Below are 19,250 nucleotides of genomic sequence, written 5' to 3' on the forward strand. Positions count from 1 at the left end.
TTTTCTTTTTTTTTTAAATCCAATTTTGTTCGTTTTTGTTCGTTGCATCGGCTCGGGGCGGACGTCGTAAGGCATCCGTTTGTGTTCGTTGTTGATCGATTAACTAAGTTTTTTTTTTTTTTTTTACAGAGGGCTGCTAACCCTCTGACCGAACACGCTGCGCTACCGTGCCGGCATGAGATGGAGCCAACAGCACCCGGTGTTCCCAGGCAGTCACCCATCTAAGTACTAACCGGGCCCGATGTTGCTTAACTTCGGTGATCGGACGAGAACCGGTGTATTGAACATGGTATGGCCGTTGGCTTGATTTTATATATTGAATCAAACCGCTCGGCTAATCCCGCGCGGCAAAAGATACAGCAGCTTGCAAGCGTCCTAGCTGACGCCGACGCTACAATCTGAACTACTGACGTAATAAGTGGAGAGGTGATGATTGTCCATAGCTCTTCCCTATTCGTGTTGCGTATGCGCACAGCTCACTGTCCTCCCACCGAGTCTCTAGCGCCTCTGACTGTGGACATCTCACGCTCAACCATAGTACTCGACCTGTTATTATCATCCCGGCATCTTTCCTGGATTTTACTTACAAGGGGAGGCCGCCAATTGTGAAATTCAGATTCGATTCATACTGCGCATAATAAAAGCTCATGGCCAGAGGTGTAATGTGGCCAAGCACCAAGATGCACTTCTCAGCCGTTGTCGAGAAAATCGACAGTTAAAAGAAACCGTTGCGGTGAAATACTCTCTACGATTAATGATTTTCTACAGCGTCGTGGCGCAGCGGTAAGCGCTCGGTTTTTCTGTTTGTTTAACAGGCTGTACCAAAGCTCCCACGTCCGCACTGATTTTTAACGATGTTATAAGTTGCGCTAGGGACCGCATCTACCTTCTTTCGAAGTTAGCAGGTTACTACGCTGTTATGCGGCAGCTCGTTTCGGCCCATTCAACATCTGTCCTTCAAGTGTAACGAGCGAGTAACGGAGTTTATATTTCATACCTGCCACAGCAAATTTGTGTTCGTGGGGTCTCTATTCCAATTCGAACGTTTGACTTACGCTATACGTATTCGTTTCGGAATATCGTTTCTACGTCTTCCCTTAACTATACGTGGTTAACATTGTGAAGACAATTAGTAACATTTGTGAAATACAACTTTGTTTGCGGAAAACATAATGATGTTCGAAGTCGCCAGTTTTTCCACGACAAACGACTTTCAACAACTTATATATATATATATATATATATATATATATATATATATATATATATGTGTGTGTGTGTGTGTGTGTATATACACATTTGAATTACGAAAAACAAACACTAAAAAAAAAAGTTGCATGGCGCGAGATTCGATCCGGCGACCTTCGGATTAAGAACCCGAGCGCTTAGCGCTGCGCCACGACGCTGTAGAAAATCATTAATCGTAGAGAGTATTTCACCGCAACGGTTTCTTTTAACTGTCGATTTTCTCGACAACGGCTGAGAAGTGCATCTTGGTGCTTTGCCACATTACACCTCTGGCCATGAGCTTTTATTATGCGCAGTATGAATCGAATCTGAATTTCACAATTGGCGGCCTCCCCTTGTTAGACTCTTCCCGCTTGCATAGTTGATGGTAAATGGTCACGGACTCAGAATCTCAGCGGCTTTTTTCTAATTTTTTTGGTCAATTTAATCACGGCGTCGGAATAAGACCAGGGTATTCTTTTTTCCCATCTGTCTATATTCGTGTTTTGCAATTAGCTTTCGTCGAGGATCTGCCTAAACAAAGGTGGAGAACAGGAAAAATCTGATTCGATTGGCTGAAGAGGATCGCCGGTATGGTTCGAAGACTACCTGAGAATGGAGGAATACTGAGGTGAATGAGTTGCAGTGAAAACTTGGGACAAAGTAGCGTCACGACATTTAGGGTTGAGCACCACGATTGATCGCCGTCGTACATCTCGTTTAGCCTGATAGTTGCTCTGAAGTCCCAGAGTACTCACCGGGGGCGGCGGAGGCAAGTGGTGTCTGCGGCAGGCGGGCGGTGGCGGCGACAGCAGCGCCGAGGAGGCGGACAGCTTCCGGTGCAGGTCGTGGCGCTTGCGGCCCCACTCCAGCTGGTGCCAGAAGATGTAGAGGAAGACGGCGCACGTGCCCGCCGTCTCAGACGCCATGAAGCCCGACACCACCAGCAGGAAGCTGAAGCCGTAGCGGTACGTGAACAGCGGCGGCTGCAGCTGCGACCGCGGCCGCAGCTTGCTGCCGATCTCCGCCTTGAAGATCGAGATGTACATCACCAGCCCGATCAGCATCAGCAGACCTGCGGGCACGGGAAGCCGACTCTCGTCACCGGTTACCAAATTTACCACCTGCCTCTGACACGTCTTGCTGTTCAGGTGAGTAGTAGATGTCTGCCCCTTTATATAATCACTGAAGATTGTAAGCTCACCGCACAAAATATAGGGTGCGGCGCTTAAACCTAGAGAAATAAAACTTTTTAAAGGAAATTTATTGAAACAAAATACAAATGAAGATGAAAATCATTTTTCACGTAAGTAGCAGTATCATTCAAGAGCAACACTACTCGATGTAACCTCTTCCCCCGTAATGACCGCCTCGAATCTTGTCCTGCAAAGATCGCAAGCACTCTTTAAAACAGCGCTGTCCGTATTCGTGAATCCTGCTTCGGGTAGCGGTGCACAGAGGTACGACATTACGGTGCTTCGTCTTATTGGTAAGTTTTTCGACTGCGCTCCTAAGATAGTAGTCGAGAGGTTCAAATCCCGGTTATTCAGGGACCAGAACTCCTTTGACCAGAACACGTCAACGTTATCCGAGGGCCAATTTGAACTAATGGGCTAGTATGAGGTCCTCCTTTGGCATCTGACGCATTTTTTGCTTGCTGACATTCAATACTGACTTCAATTTCTCAGTGACTGCCCCGGGTCGTCCGAAATCAGCGCCCGAGCCTTTTGGATGAGTGACGCAATTTTTTACATGCTTTTCCTCGAATGAAGTCTCCTCGACAGGTTAGTGGAACCTCCTCCAGACTTTTCCAAAGCATTATACTTGGCCATGATATCGCAAACAGTTCATCTCGGGTACTTCAAAGGATCTAACTATTTCAGTGGCCGAACGCCCAGCTCGAAGACTTTCGATAATCGCGGCTCTTCGGTTGTACTTCGCACTTGTCCGTAACATCTCGGCTATTTTGAAATTCTGACTGTTAACGAAATAGCTATGGTTTTCAAGAACACCATTCGCAACCTCCAGTGGAACTACAATGTGGCGAGAAATTCTAATTGAAAGTTATACGGATTTAGGTGCCGCACCCTGTATAGTCACCCAGTTAAAAAGCACACTCACCACTTGGAACAGTGTAACTGATAAACACTCAGGCTCATAAATTAAGGATATGCCGATACATGGTGAAACAACGCTCGGGTTGGCGGTTTGCGTGTTTAAACCACCTCAGTATATGACCATGCGGTGCATTTGACGTGCGGTCGTCGCACGGTGGTGCTGGCAGCAGTCCACACACGCAGAGGTGTATTGGTGCAGGTCAGAGTGCGATGCAGCGAGTAAGCATGCAGACGTTTTAAGTCGTACTAATGGTGACTGTGTGTTGAAAATGGCTCAAAGAACACATATTGATGACGTTACGAGGGGTAGAATACTAGGGTGACTGGAGGCTGGTCAAACACAGCGGGTCGTAGCACGGGCCCTCTGTGTACCACAAAGTGTGATCTCAAGATTATGGCAACGATTCTAGTAGACAGGAAACGTGTCCAGGCGCTACAGTACGGGACGTCCACAGTGTCCACGGCCACGGAGTACTGCAGGTAGCCTTGCTCGTGACCTTACTGCAGCCAGTGGAACAGTTGTCTCCAGACACAAAGTCTACAGACGACTGAACATACATGGTATATTCGCCCGGAGACCCGCAGGGTGCTTTCCACTGACCCCTGGTCACAGGAGAGCCCGTAAAGCCTGGTGTCAAGAACACAGTACATGGTCACTGGAACAGTGGTCCCAGGTTATGTTCACGGACGAGTCCATGTATAGTCGGGTTTTCATCTGGCGTGAACCAGGAATCAGATACCAACCCATTAATGTCCTTGAAAGGGACCTGTATGGAGGTCGTGGTTTGATGGTGTGGGGTGGGATTATGATTGGTGCACGTACACTGCAGCATGTCTTTGACAGAGGAACTGTAACAGGTCAGGTGTATCGGGACGTCATTTTGCACCAGTATGTTCGCCTTTTCAGAGGTGCAGTGGGTCCCACCTTCCTCCTGATGGACGATAACGCACGGCCCCACCGAGATGCCATCGTGGAGGAGTACCTTGAAACAGAAGATATCAGGCAAATTGAGTGGCCTGCCTGTTCTCCAGACCTAAACCCCATCGAGCACGTCTGGGATGCTCTCGGTCGGGCTTGGCGGCATTCTTAGTGCTCTTTCAGAGGAGATCAGTACGTGCCACCAACTGGGTCCAGCCCCTTCTCACATCTTCATTAGTATTTACGTCATAGATACGACACTACACTCTCTTCAACACTTACATCAGTCATGTACATCAACAGTTACTCGTAGGATGCAAAACTCACGTTCTGAGAAGGAAACGTGTCCTATACGTGGGATAAAAGAAACTCCAAAATTCTGCTATATAACGTGTTACCTATATTGATGATGTAATTATTTATTTCTTCAGGATAAAGTTTCTGAGCATTAATTGTGATAAGTGACTGAATAGTTTGTACTTAATTAGAATGAAAACGACCTGTTCTCTGGTTTGGATTCATAACAATTTAGAAGGAGACTGCTGGGATTATGAGACTTGATGCTGTTCTCTTCATCTCTGCATAACTGTTGCAACCAGCATCCACTCGAACTGCTTAGAGTAGTCAAAATTCTGTTTCTCTTCAAAATTTTTACCCTCCCACATGTTCCTCCAATGCAAATAGACTATTTCTTGATTTCTCAGGATGTGTCCTCTCAACTGATGCCTTCTTGTAAGACATATATGACTATTTCGATCATGTTATGGTGATAACATGATCTGTCAAAATATCTTGGATTTTTTAAAAATTCCCTGCAGTAGCACCTTTAAACTGAACAAGCCTAAAGCGCGTTTAGAATGAGTGTGAAACACGTTTTGCAACAATGCTTGCAACATTGTTTGCAACTAGTGTTGACTATCGATGTTTGCAACATGTTGCGAACACGAAAACAGCTACTCGGATAAAAGGAAACATTATCTCTAGCCTGCTTCCGCTGTCACCGCATGGCGCTAGTGTTTGTTAACGTTACGATATGCTTCATGACTTCGTATAGCAGCGTGTAGTAATTGTGTTGCCTTAATAGAATGTGATGACTTCAAATATCTGTTTTCACGTCAAGATAACAGGTATTTCATTTTATTGTACTCTACCTATGGGACGCGTGAAGTGTAAACTATAAAATTTCCAAGTTGAAACAGGACTCCATTCAGAAAATCGCTGTTGTGTTTAACACGAGTAGCAGTGGTGCAGAAGAGAAGTTGACACCTCTTTTGACGGAAGATCAGATGAATTGCGTTAGGTAGGTATACATTGAGATGGAATTAAATTTTGTATAACAGAACGCAGGAATTGCCAGCGAGGGTGAATAAAGAAGGGGAACCGACAACAATTGCAAAATCCATTTCCACGATTGTGACATTACTGTAGAGGAGGTTCATAATGGAGAGGATTTGATTGCTTGTACTAACATATTACACAAAGTCTGGCAGTGAAATGACGAGACTGCCTAACTTCTATCGCGCAGCCGTGTGAGGGTAGTTTGTTATTGGAATTTAGATGACGAACCTTCAAGAGCAGCCACCTTCGATTTCGTCTTCGTCTGCTTTAGTTTGCTTTTGAGCCTTGCTGGATAGGACGTTATTTGGTAGTAATGCTGCGATAATGGTGAGCTTAAAAACTGAGCAGCGTAGTAGCCTCAAATTCCTTGTGAAATTAAAATAAAAGTCACCAACGGAATTTTTTATACGTTAAACTCAGTTGTTGGTTGTAATGGTATGTCACGTTAGCTAGTTTTTGAACGAGAAGGGATTGAAGGTGATGAACGTCTCGGTTGATATGTGAATTTAAGAAGTGAACAAACATTGAGAAAATTAATGAAACTTAACGGAATGACCGACTTGAGAGCAGTTGGATAGTCGTAGACACGGTGAACACAAATAAAGAGACAGTAAGAAAAACTTTTGTATGATGAACTGAACATGACAAATGTTTGTGCAAATCTGGTTCGGAAAAATCTCTCAGGAACAAAAACGCTATCGGAAGAACATCTGCTCCGATGTCATGGAACGAGTCAACGAAGAACCAGATTTGTTCAACCTGTCGTCACTTACGATGAAAACTGGATCTTCCAGCACGACTGGGAAACAAGGCGTCACTCGATGTTCTGGAAGAGTCCCACATCGCCAACAATGAAAATGAAGCACAGATGAGCGACTCAGAATTGAAGTTAATGCTGATCTTTTTTTTTTCTATATCAGGTGTGGTACCATGAGTAAATGGCTGCCTGAGGATCAAACTATTAATCGGAAATACCACAAAGAAGTCAAGTTGAGGGAAAGAGTAAAGAAGAGAAGATCGGATTTATGGAAGAACTACGCATGGATTCTGCTTCAAGACAACGTGCTAGTCTGCACTGCCGTATCTGTGAAACAGTTTGTAGCAGAGAACCGCATTCATGTGCTTGAACATTCTCCGTATTCGCCAGATCTGGCTCCTTGTGACTTTTATCTGTTTGCAAAAGTGAAAAATGTATTGAAGGAAACACATTTTCCGACTGTTGAAGAGCTAAAAGCAACAGTAGCAGAACTATTGAAGATGATGTGTAGATATGGGAAGTATACATGTTGAAGGGGATAAAAGTTAATTGTAACTCTGTTTGCAATAGATCACGTTTCTGACGCCAGTCTCGTTATTTAATTTCCACGCCTCGTAAGTATTCAATAAGCAAAGAACATATACGTCAGGGTCATACACGTAGTAGGATTTTCTTTGTATAATCCCTCAACCAAAGCTTCACAAACTATGAACTTTTTTGAGATGCAGCGGGCTTCGAAATCCATACATATTGCAAAAAACGGATGTACACATATTATGTATGTATGTATGTATTATGAATGTTCCACATCTCCTTCTAAACCGCTGGAGCAGTTTTAACCAAAAATTGGTATACATATCACTTATTGTCTGGAAATCGTTGCTGTGGGAGTGAGAATCACCCACTTATCAGAGGGGTGGAGTTGAGGGTGAAGAAGCAGTGTAGTCCATAACGTACGAACAGCCATACTTCAGTCATACAGTGTTTTGGAATGAGAGCACCCAGTGCCTTGGAACAAATTTTACACATAATTTCAAACCTTTATGAAACTTTTTCTCGCTGACATCTCCAACAAAATGATGAAAGGAAAAAATGTTTATCGCTTACTACATTTTCGCTGTTCATGCGTTGAAACTGCCGCATGAAGCATGACGTTTTAATTTATTACTCTTTTACTAGTAACTCTATTCGCGACACATTTATCAGACAGTATTCACATATATCACTGAATGTCCCTGGATGTATGACGCTATAAACACCGAATGCGCGAAAAACTGCCGCGTCGTGCGTGACGTTTTAATTTACTACTTTGTCACTACTAACTCTATTCACAACATATTTTGCAGACAGTTGCCATTATATCACAGGATGTACCTGCGAGATGATATCATTGTATAGCGCATAGGTCAGGGGATACAACATCAGCAAGAAGTACCGACATCCTATTAGGTTAAGCGTCACAACATGGAAAGAGAATAGGAGGAGGAAGAGATGGGTAGAAAGAGAGGGAGGAGGGATGGACAGAGGGAAGGGAGAGGAGGAGATGGAGAGAGAAAGGAAACAGGAAGAAATACATAGAGACAGAGGGAGGCAGAGATAGGCAGAGCGAGACTAGAGGACGAGACGAGCAGAGAGAGGGGTAGGAGGAAATGGACAAAGAAAAACATAAGGAAACGATGGACAGAGAGTGGGGAGAGGAGAAGATGGACAGAGAAAGGAAAGAAGAGAAGAAGAACAGGGAGGGGGAAGAGGAGGTGGTGGACAGAAGAGGGAAGGAGGAGGACACAGAGGTGAAGGAACAGATAGACAGAGAGAGATGAAGGATGAGATGGACAGAGAGAGAACGAAGGAGGAGCTGGGCAAGTAGAAGATTGGAATAAATACATACCCGCCCAACGCCGGGTACTCAGCTAGTACGAAATAAAAGTGCGAGCCTTAGAAAGGAATCTCTTATTGCCAAAAACTTAAAGACCAACAGCAAGTCTCCGATTCAAATGAATTGCTTTTCTGAAATTTGTGACTTTCTTTGAAACAAATGGTTCTATCAAATTCGTTACAATTTTAAAATCGTACGGTGATGTCTTTACGAAGTTACAAAAAGCAGCACCTTCTTCCATATTCATCTCGCGCAGCAGTCCTTCCAGCAAGGTTTGCTACCGTATGTTTTCGCCCAACAAGATGACTACGATAACAATTTGTCCATTTTATTTGGATCGTTGAGCTCCGTGGCCGTGGATAATGATATTTTACTATAAAAATACAGCGACCAGCCACTTTTTTAATGAGTTTTATTTATGCCAATATGCATTTCGGGTTTGCACCCATCTTCAGCTGGCAAATTAGTTACCAAACCGAATATTTCTGAAAAACTTCCACACTCTACTTATCAAACCACTTAATAAGCACAATCAAGATATAACATAATCTAATATAAACCCAACAAATGCATGTAGTAATATACAACATAAAAACCTTAATTATATCTTTGTTGTATTGTAAATGTATGAATTACTGCTTTATATAAATATGTTATGTTAGTTTATTATCTTCAATACTGCCTAAGTAACCAAAACAAAAAACTTAATATACATCTTACTTAGAATACTTCTATCACCCAAGTCAATGTTTAGTAAACAGTAGCTTAGCTAGAACCTCAAAACTTTCGTAAAACATAACTCTGTCCATAGATAAACTGCTTCTATGTAAACAAAACTGTCAGTCGACAACATGGCGGATAACGCAGTGCGCCTGTGTAAAATACGTGGCAAAAAGTGTTTGTGGTGTTAAAAAAAAGAAGAAAAGCCAAGAAAAAAACAAGGAGAGGAGAACGCAAGTAAAATGAACAACTGATAGTGCGTGACTTTAAACTCGCGAAATTGAAGTAAATGATTGGAATCGTTGCTTTTGCACAGGCCAGCTGCAGCATTCAAACTGCTGTCGATATTTTACCACTGCAGTAACTGAAGATACATGTAATTTACCAGCTGAAGATGGGTGCAAACCCGAAATGCATATTGGCATAAATAAAGCGCATTAAAAAGTGGCTGGGCGCTGTATTTTTATAGTAAAATAAGATGACTAAGCCTTTGCGACAGCTTTGCACGCAATGAGTATACACGATTACAGCTTCAATACTGCAAACTATACGAGCACACGTAGAGAAATGTTTGCTGCTGTTGTGGACTGGGGTGCGAACAACAAGAAACATAGTTGCAAACATGTTTGGAGATTTTGTCAGGCTCGGCATTGGGTATAGATGAAGCATTAGTTTATAATGCACGATACGCTAACAAGTGTACCTTATTTTTCAACTCGTCTGTTTCCAGAAGTGGTTACAAGGTTTTAAAGGACAGTATGAACATATGACTACTACTGGAAACAGACAAGTATGAACTCAAATTTGAAAAATGATTTAGAGTTGTCAAGCACATCAAGATAGCCAGGGATCGAAATGCATCGATAGTGCATTGAAATAAAATCACGATTTGTGGCTGAAGGCGTTTTGTTTTTTAGTTTACTAAAGTAATGCAGTCATGGAAGAAACACTGTCAGAGTGGATAACATTCAGAAACATGTTTTTTATCACATTCTAAACGCTACTTTAGATGACGTTCGGAGTGCTCCAGTGTAGGAAATAGTGAGACTGTGCGTGAGGGACTAATTAACTGCAAACGTGAAGTCCATACCAGCGACGATGCAGATGACGCCCGAGACGAAGGTGCAGAGGCGGCGGTGGCGTGCGCAGTGCCCCGCGAGGACGCACACCTCGGCCAGCAGCAGAAGCGCCGCCGCCGCCAGGAAGAACGCCGCGGACCGCGTCACCGCGTCTGCAACACACGCGCCACCACTCACCTCACTCGCCAGTAACAGCCGTAGCCACTGAAAACACTACCGTGCAGCACAGACTCAAATGTATCTGCTTACAGTCTGTAGGTGAGTAGGCGTAAGTTGATCCCTGCACCTGGTAACGCTGTTGCCAGCTTTCAAATACGAAGTTGTAAATGGTTACAGGCGACAACATTAGTCGTCTACAGAACTCCGGCAACAATGAGGTGCTGCTATAGAGACTTTTACAAAATCGCGCACGGAGCTGCTGCGCCACGCCCACTGCAACTGTTAGGGATCGTCTTACAGCGACTCGACTATGGGGTAGATAGAGCCTGCAAACTCGCAGAATATCAAGTGGACCAAGCTGGGGCCCACTGGGAATAGGGCTGGTAACGTAAATCGATGACGCTGTCAACAGGTAGTTAATCTTCTTATAAACCCTCCTAACTGTGCGAATTATGACTAACAGTGGAGACAATGATCTATAAAATTATAGGAATTCAGCTGTAATCAAACTTTGCCGTCTGCTAATATTTTGGCTGTGAACCACTAAACTGTCTTCGGATCGAGATCTAAAGACTGACGGTAAAGTACTTCCGTTCATTTTATATACCGATGTATGAGGAAGACCGGAGCACTTATCCTCCTGTCATTAGCCATCCGATAGTTTGGGTTGGTGCAGAAGTTCGTAACATTTTTCCATAAGTCTAACAAAAACAACAGATATACACAACAGAGACCTTAGTCATTAACAATATATTCTGCTTCACTGTTTAAATCAGATTCCAGCGCTGCGGTAATATTTCGATTCCGCGTCTGCAGAAATGACATGGTTTTCAGGCGGAGAACTCGTCGAGACATGTTCGGAGCGCATTTTTATCCGGAGAGGTTCCTTGATGGTTGTTGGATAGAGAGCAGAAAAGATGATAATCTGAGGACACAAAATCAAGTGAAGGAAGTGGGTACGGAATGATTTCGCATCCCGTTTCCTGTATAGAGTTTATTGTTAGTCTAGCAGAATGCGGACGGCGTTATCGTGGAGTATCGTCACTTCACGCAGTCTTCCTGGTCGTTGTTCTTGCATTGCGTCTACAAGACGTCTCAGTTGTAGAAAACAAATGTCAGCAGTGATGGTTGCACTCTGGGGAAGCAATTCGTAGTACCCGCCACTGTCGCTGTTTCAGCAGATGCACAGCGTTTTCCTCTGTGGATGCGCGCAGGTGTTTGTACGGAGATTTGTTTCTTTGTTTGGATTCAACCATTACTTACTTCCCCTTATGTTAGCATAAAGACACCACCCGCGGGGGTAGACGAGAGCGCTCACGCGCTGCTTCCTGGACTCAGGTAGGCGCGCCGGCCCCGGATCGAATCCGCACCGCGGATTAAAGAGGGCCGGTGTGCCGGCCATCCTGGATGTGGTTTTTAGGCGGTTTTCCACATCCCACTAGGTGAATACCGGGCTGGTCCCCAAGTTCCGCCTCAGTTACATGCGTCGCAGACATTTGAAACACGTCCGGACTATTTCACGATTTACACTAGACGCAGACAGTTGGGGTACACTGATTCCGTCCTGGGGGGTACGGGGTGCCGGCGGGGTGGGCATCCGCCCATCCCTACAACTAACGTTGCCAAATCCATTGTAACCACGGCGACCCTGCGATCGCTGCGGGACTATGGCGTCAGCGAAAGAAAGAAAGAAATATTAGCACAAAGACACCGTTTGTCGTCACCAGTAACGATAGGAATGGTCGGTGTTGTTAATGAGCCCACTGATGACGAGCAAGCAGAGATGCACCTGTGACCACTCGTTAATTTTATTTTTATTTTGGCTTAGAGCATGCGGTACACATACACCCGATTTTTGGACCTTCCTCATTGCGTGCAAATATCGCACGATGGTGGAATGAGCACATTTCACCACATTGCCTGCTCTAGACCAGGCCCGTCCAAACTGTGCCCCTGAGGCGCTAGCGCCCGCGATCGCCCGCGGCCAGCGCCCCGGGCGAATTCGTTATGTTGCTGCAGTGGCCGAGCTGTGCCGCTTAGCTGGCCGTGCGGACCGCCCGAACGCCAGCCGATAGATATAATTGTTTGCCCGTTTTCCCTTCGGGCAGAGGACGTCTCACAAGTGCTTCAACTAAAGCTGATTGACCTACAGTGCTATATCCGCCTGAAGGACCGCTTACTTATGTGTAAAACTTTGGATGACTTTTACAGCTGTCTTCCACGAGAGAAATATCCTCTTTTGCAAAAGCAAGCGGCCAAAGTTCTCGCAATGTTTGGTTCCACGTATATTTGTGAGCGCTTTTTCTCTCTTTTAAAACTTGCTAAAACTAAGAACCGTTCATTCCTTGGCGATAAAAGTCTGACCAATTCTTTGAGGTTAGCAGTCTCACGGAATATTATACCAAGCCTAGACAAAATCGTTTCCTTGAAAAAGAAAAACGTGTAAAATGTTAATTGTCTTCTTTAACAATGTTGACTGTAAGAATTAAAGAGCTTTATAACCTTAATCCTATTTTAATAAGTTTTCAAACATGGTCGGTTAGAATCATTACGTACTGTACAGGTGCTGACAGATTGAGTACGGGAGTCCTTTATTTTCAATAAAAGAAAATGGAAATTTTTCCTAAATGCGTGAGCTATGGATGGCAATGGATCTTCACAAAGCCGTGCACGGGCCCTGGGTTGGCGACACACCAGATTTTTCCAGTATGTGCCGCTATCCCACGGTTTGTTCACGTGCTCGACGAACAAACAACCTTTCTGCTGACGGGGTGACGCTTAGGGAAGCGTCACTTGCCTAGGCAGAGCTCCTACAGCAGCCAGTCAGAAAGGTCCAGGAGATCATGTGTGAGCGTCCACCGCGCCGAGCTGCGCAAACGAGGCGTGTGGATCGCCCTTTTTTTCTGACAGGCCCCCGACGAGATCAGACGCATTGGCCGATTGCCTCCGTGCACTTTTCGAGCCCTGGCTCAATCTGTTTGCGCCTTAGGGCCGCTAAACTCACATAATGTACCCCGGCTAGGTCATCAGTAAATGTTTTCTCAACAAACGGGAGGCAGTTTGCCGACCGGAGTTGAAAAATTAACACTTGTTCTTTTTCAGACCCGACTTCCACCTCAGCCACATCCTGACATGTACAGTACAAAACAGCAAACTAAGGATCCGATTTCTACTACTAACAGTAAGAATGAGACTCTATATCCCTTACAAAAACCCGCCGGGCACAATTCTTCGATGAGCCTGCTCTAGAGTACACTGCAGTGGATCGTTGTTGATTAATGGTTTAAGCGGGCTTCATCAACCCTGAAGGCTTTGCTGAACGTAGAGAGTCACTAATATTAAAACGATCCTCCTTAAAACGAGAAAACCATTTTCTTGCCATCGTGACAAAAAATAAAAACACCTACAGCCGTCCTTATGTTTCATTTTATTTTGTCGCTACCAGTTACAACGCTTCATGGCGTCATCTTCAGGCCCGTATGCATAAAACATTAAAGATAGCAGTATCAACTTATCAGTCAAGTTACATAGAAGCAGATTAAAACAGAATGAGAACAATGACAAGACTCTACAAATGAATTTACACCGAACATTTGAGAGAAAGAAGAGATACATGCATTGTCACATATTTAAAATGTACCATCACGAATTTCCACTCAATACATTTTACAATTACACTATCTATTAAAACTTCTTTAAATGCTATTCATGATTTTTACTTGACAGCGGCACATGCATTATCTGCACAACCTTGAAATAACTTCTTGTAAAACAAAATAACTGTAAAAGGTGATGAATGGAAGGAAAAAAATCTCACAAAGAAGTAAAAAGAAGGAACATGACCTTTGTGTCGTGTCAAAAATATAAAATGCTTATTTGTACACAGATGAGGGGCATACACTATGTCATATCTATAAAATGAACATCCAAGACGTTTCTTGTCATGCTGTGTCCAGTGACATACATGGCACAAATGTTTCTGGCTACCTCCTCTGCTGTCACCCGTCTTTTGAACTCAGGCAGAAGAATACATCGGAAGCGTTCCGAGTTCCCCACTTCGCACTCCGTTTCTTGGCGTCCACAGCTCCGCTCACTATCTCAAATTACAAAACAACAATAAGAAAACTCAGGTGGTAACAGTGAACTACAAATAAATGTGACAATCGATAAGTAAGGTAACCATTAGGAAGTGGCAGCATGGGTTCGGAAGGACCACATGGTCCACAATGTGTCTGTGTGGCTGGTGACCTTATTCATCATGCTGAAGAGGCTGTGCTGAGACCAAGGTCCAGCCATCAGCAGTCTGTGGTTCACATTGTTAGAAACAGTGCCTGTCGACTGGGGTCCGATCATTCCGACGACTGACAGCGAAGGCTGGGAAAAGCTACCTAGCTCACAAATTTCAACAAAGCTCACAATCTGCCACCGTACCCTCACCGTCCATGTTCACTTGTAACACCGAAAATGCGGATAAAAAACCTTCTGCACCATCCAAAGTTTTCGCCTTTTAATATCAGTTGATAACGTGTACTCTTCTTCTGGTTCTGAATCCGTAAGCTTTATTTAAAAAACTATATTTAATAGGTAAGCGATGTAATAGTGTATTTATTTCTGCCTGTATATAACTGATTGTAATTATAATAAAAATATTATAAATTGCTGGGTAATAGCCAAGGGAACTTTATTTCAGTGTGTCGATGGCACAGACGAAATGGCAGCAGCTGTGCCGTTGTTTATCTTTGCGTATGGAATGTCTGTCGCGTTGCGAGCAGAGAGGAAGCAGAGCAGTTTGAGTGATGAAAGAGTGCGGAAGTGTTCATTGGGCGCTCCCGCAGACGCGATATGCAACTATGCCCGCGCGAATATAGACTCGGCTGATTCGTTAACACGCGAGTATTGAAAGCACGGAAGGAGTGGGCAAACGGAGGAACTGTAGTTCTAGCTATTGCCTGTCCCACAATTTTCCGTGGCTCTGAAGACGACTTGCGGCAGCTCAGCATTGTCGTCGGCTACATTCTTCGTGATCCGCACAGCTACAACATCGTAAGACCGTTTTAAGTAAGAAATTATAAACTTACTTAGGCATTATCCAGCGACATTTCTTTTACAACGTATGAGTAACTCGAATAATAAACTGCAATAGTTAAAGCTTGTAGGGCAACTGTGTTGTCACTGTCCTCAGACATTATTACCATGGAGGGTCCCTTTCCTTTCCATGCAACCACCGAGTGTCGTAAGAATATGAAAATTGTTTAACTATTTCCTGCCAGTTTTGTGCGTTTGCTAATGACTTGTTTCAATATAAATTTTCTGCCTCAGTATTGCATAACAAAGGCTTAAATAATTTGCAATTTTAAATACTAACTTCATTCACTTAATGTGATGTAAAATTTCACTGGCAAAACTAATAACTAAAGATACAGCACAAATTAAGACTGCACATTTCATTTACTCTATATTTAGCTTAGCGAGTGACTTCTGCTGGCTTGGTATGTATCTTATTGTTGTTATTTTAAAAATAAAATCAGTTGCTCATTTGCTTAAAGAGAATTCAATTCAGTCTTTCAATAATCAGAAGTAAGTTACTTGCCTTTTTTTAAATTTTGCATTATGTTACCCTGAGGTTGCTGAAAGTAATTTTTTTACGTAACATAGTTTTAGTTACATTTATTTAACCAGTAACTCCATTTAATTTTACTTTCAAGAATAAGTAACTGGAAACTCAGTGCTTTATGATTCATTTATTTTCTCGTGAACAGTTGTGCTGTGGAAAAGCGTGACAACCTTCTGTTGCCACGCCAGTGATTATTGCATTAATTCCTTTGCCATTATCTTTCTTAAGGATCTGGAGATTCTTTGCCATAGCGGGCTGGCGACCGTTTGATTATCTCCTTTAGAATCAGTCATTGTTTTCTTTGTATTAACAGTAATTTTTGTAGTAAATACTACCTGGTGCCCTTTTCCCCCCTCTGTGGTTCGTGAGCGATTGCACTATATTCCACCCATTTCAAAATTATCGTCAGTATCTAGCTGAAGTTTAGAATAGATTCTTCCTTCAGAAGAGTCTGTTGCACATTTTTCTCCAACTAACCGGCGTTATTTTCCTTCCGTGACGATAGCCTTACTCACTGTAAAATTTCATTAGGCATATGCGCTCACGGTCAGTATATGGCTACCCAGTAGGTCGATTGGGAAGAGAGAGGTTACACGTGGCGACGCTGGTGACGGACGAGTGTCCATTTGGTATGTTTATTGGCACGAATTTTGCATTGTGCAGATTCGTAGCGAATTAACACTAGAATTGCTAATATTTGGACATACCTAGAACCGCGGCTGGGTCACTAATGACCCGCTATATTTTCCTTTATTTCCCCTATGTCAGTGGGTTATTGTTACTGCTAGTGAATCTATTGTTAGAAAAAAATGGTTCAAATGGCTCTGAGCACTATGGGACTTAACAACTGTGGTCATCAGTCCCCTAGAACTTAGAACTACTTAAACCTAACTAACCTAAGGACATCACACACATCCATGCCCGAGGCAGGATTCGAACCTGCGACCGTAGCAGTCGCGCGGTTCCGGACTGCGCGCCTAGAACCGCGAGACCACCGCGGCCGGCTATTGTTAGAAGCACTAGGAAATTTAGAATGAAATTAACAAAAATAAACAAGGTTTACACAAATTACAATTTTATATTTCAAAATTTACATGTATTTGCTGAGTGTTTTTACTGGCTACCGTTAGATAATGAACACAAATAATAGTCTTTTGATGTACATTTGTTGCACACAGTTTTCTTGCAGATGTGACACTTTACAAATGATTTGTTTCCTTCACAGTTAGACTTTACAAAGCAACGTGTTCGCTTTTTTTGTCTGTCAGGAATATCTTCAGGTCTGACAGGGACGCTAGTCTTTCTAGTCGCTGTGTACTACTCAGCAAGCTCCTCCCCCAGCTGCAGGATGAAATCCCTGCGTTTCAATTTTTTATCATTTAGAGAATTGAGCAATATCCGCGCATTTATCCCAGCCAAATCCAGCAAGTTGTAAAATGTGTGAACAGGTCAACGTCTCGATGGTGCTTTGACAGAGTATTTGCGAGACATTTAGTCGACCACGTCCACTCCATATTTAGAGCAGTTATAAAACGTAACTGTATCTGGCTTCTTTTTTATACCATCCTCAGTCGTCACGTAAGGATGCATAGTGCTCAGAATCAGGACATTCTTGTTGCTCTTACCCTGATAAACAGTCAGTGTGGTATCATCGTTTTTCAACAATACTGTGCTGTATAACTGTTCTCTTGCCTTCTTGATACAGACTGGTATTTCCCTGCGAGATCGATTTATTGTGCCCACAAGACTCGTAGAATTAGCTGTCAGTGTCTCAGAGAGCGCTAAGGAGGTGAAAAAATTGTCACATGTTACATTTATTCCTTTGTTGAGGTAAAGTTGCATCAATTTTTGTACAACAAAGTCACCAAGACGCTCATCACTCCGCCTAGTGTCATCCTTTCCTAGATAAGGGATAGCATTCACAATATATTTTGAGTCTTTATCTACCGCCATCCAATACTCTTGTCCGTATTTGTCCGGTTTTTAGGCCATAAACTGCGAGAATCTGCAACGGCACTTTGAAGGAAAAAGCTGTTCGTCGAATGTTATATATGGACCCGGTATGTAGCTAAACTGTGCATTCGCAATGAACTCATTCCAGATTTCTGATACCAAAGCAAACTTGTCTTCTCTTAGTCGTTCTGATCTTTTGGATCTAATGTCAAATCTGAGATAACGCATTATCTCTCTGAATCTGTCACGAGCCATTGCTGATTTCACAAAATTATTTCCCAACTTCACTGACCACAATGTGTCTGGTTCTAAGCTCTTAGCTCCAATAGCACCACGGACGTACAATATAGCTATAAAAGCTTCCAGTTCTTCAATTTTTATAGTCCACTCATCTGAGCTCAGTACTCGGCGTGCTTCAGTTTCTGTACATTTTACAATATGTTTCAAAGTTTTGTCCGTTATCATTAGATGCCACGCACTGTAACAGGTCTCATTCACGTTTCGTTTTGCATGCGGAGATGGTCCTGTCCTATCTTTGAAAACATTCTGTTGTCCATATCTTCCAGCTGAACAGTCACCTATTACTCCAACTTTCCAGGTAGTTCCATCGGGTGCTACAATTTCGCTACCTAAAGGAAACTGAAGTAGTCCAGAACCGTGGGCATGTTGTTGTCCACGCCGACCTTGAGGACGTCCACTTCCTCGAGTTGACTTAGTCTTTGTGGCAGCTGTTCCTGCAATAGTAGTTATACGTATTAGAACGCGATTTAGTATTGAATATTTTGTGTAATATTAGAACAAAAAAAAACCACCTTCATAAATGTAATATATAACTTGTAAAAATTCAACATGAAAAAAAAGTATAAACATAAGTGTTGCAATTGAAATTTGTGTCTACGCAACATATACATAAACAAAAACTATTCTAAAACAAACACATAAGAAGCATACCTTTCTCATCAGCTTTCAGTAGAACCTTCTCAGGAGTAACATCGTCTTCTGATGAAGAATCCGGAACTATTGGCGATGGAAATTCTTCCTCAGGTAAAGACTCCAGCGGTTCGCCCTCAGATTCATTATCTAAAATCTCATTTAGAGCATTTATAATCTCCTCTTCTGTGCGTAGAAATTTGCCCATAATATATTCGTAAGTTAAAAGCACGATCTACACAGACAGAATGGACCACTAAACCCGCTTTCGTGGTAGAAAACTCTGGGTGCGCAATATCTGCATACAAGGTCAGACTTGTTTGAACCTCTCATCCTCTCGTCCCCTGCTGAAAACTGGAACGTCAGCCGGAAGTGAAGTAAAAACGAGTTTTGCGATTGTTGACCGAACACACACTAACAATAGGCATGAAGCTACATGAAAAATGCGATTGTTATAGCGACTGCGCCGGGCGGGTCGGAACTGACTCTTCCGCAGTTCTAGGTGAATCTTCATATTTCTCTTTTATGTTTTCGCCATAAAATGTGAAATGAAGTATAATC

At 43.1% G+C, this 19,250-nt stretch overlaps 1 protein-coding gene and 1 non-coding gene across 2 annotated transcripts in view; both read right to left on the reverse strand.

Moving 5' to 3' along the window:
• LOC124594058 overlaps positions 1-18,897 on the reverse strand; it is a 40,887-nt gene extending 21,990 nt beyond the window's left edge. The window contains exons 1-3 of the mRNA XM_047132407.1: positions 18,711-18,897; positions 10,045-10,185; positions 1,986-2,302 (exon numbers count right to left, since the gene is read on the reverse strand). Coding sequence (XP_046988363.1) covers positions 1,986-2,302; positions 10,045-10,185; positions 18,711-18,897 — 645 coding nt within the window. The remainder of the gene's footprint in view (positions 1-1,985; positions 2,303-10,044; positions 10,186-18,710) is intronic.
• On the reverse strand, positions 185-303 carry LOC124597359. Its single transcript, XR_006978527.1, has one exon. It is a non-coding gene; the product is annotated as a 5S ribosomal RNA (ribosomal RNA).
• Positions 18,898-19,250: the final 353 nt, after the last annotated feature.

The sequence above is a fragment of the Schistocerca americana genome, chromosome 2 (assembly GCF_021461395.2).
Source record: "Schistocerca americana isolate TAMUIC-IGC-003095 chromosome 2, iqSchAmer2.1, whole genome shotgun sequence".
NCBI classification, from domain to species: domain Eukaryota; kingdom Metazoa; phylum Arthropoda; class Insecta; order Orthoptera; family Acrididae; genus Schistocerca; species Schistocerca americana.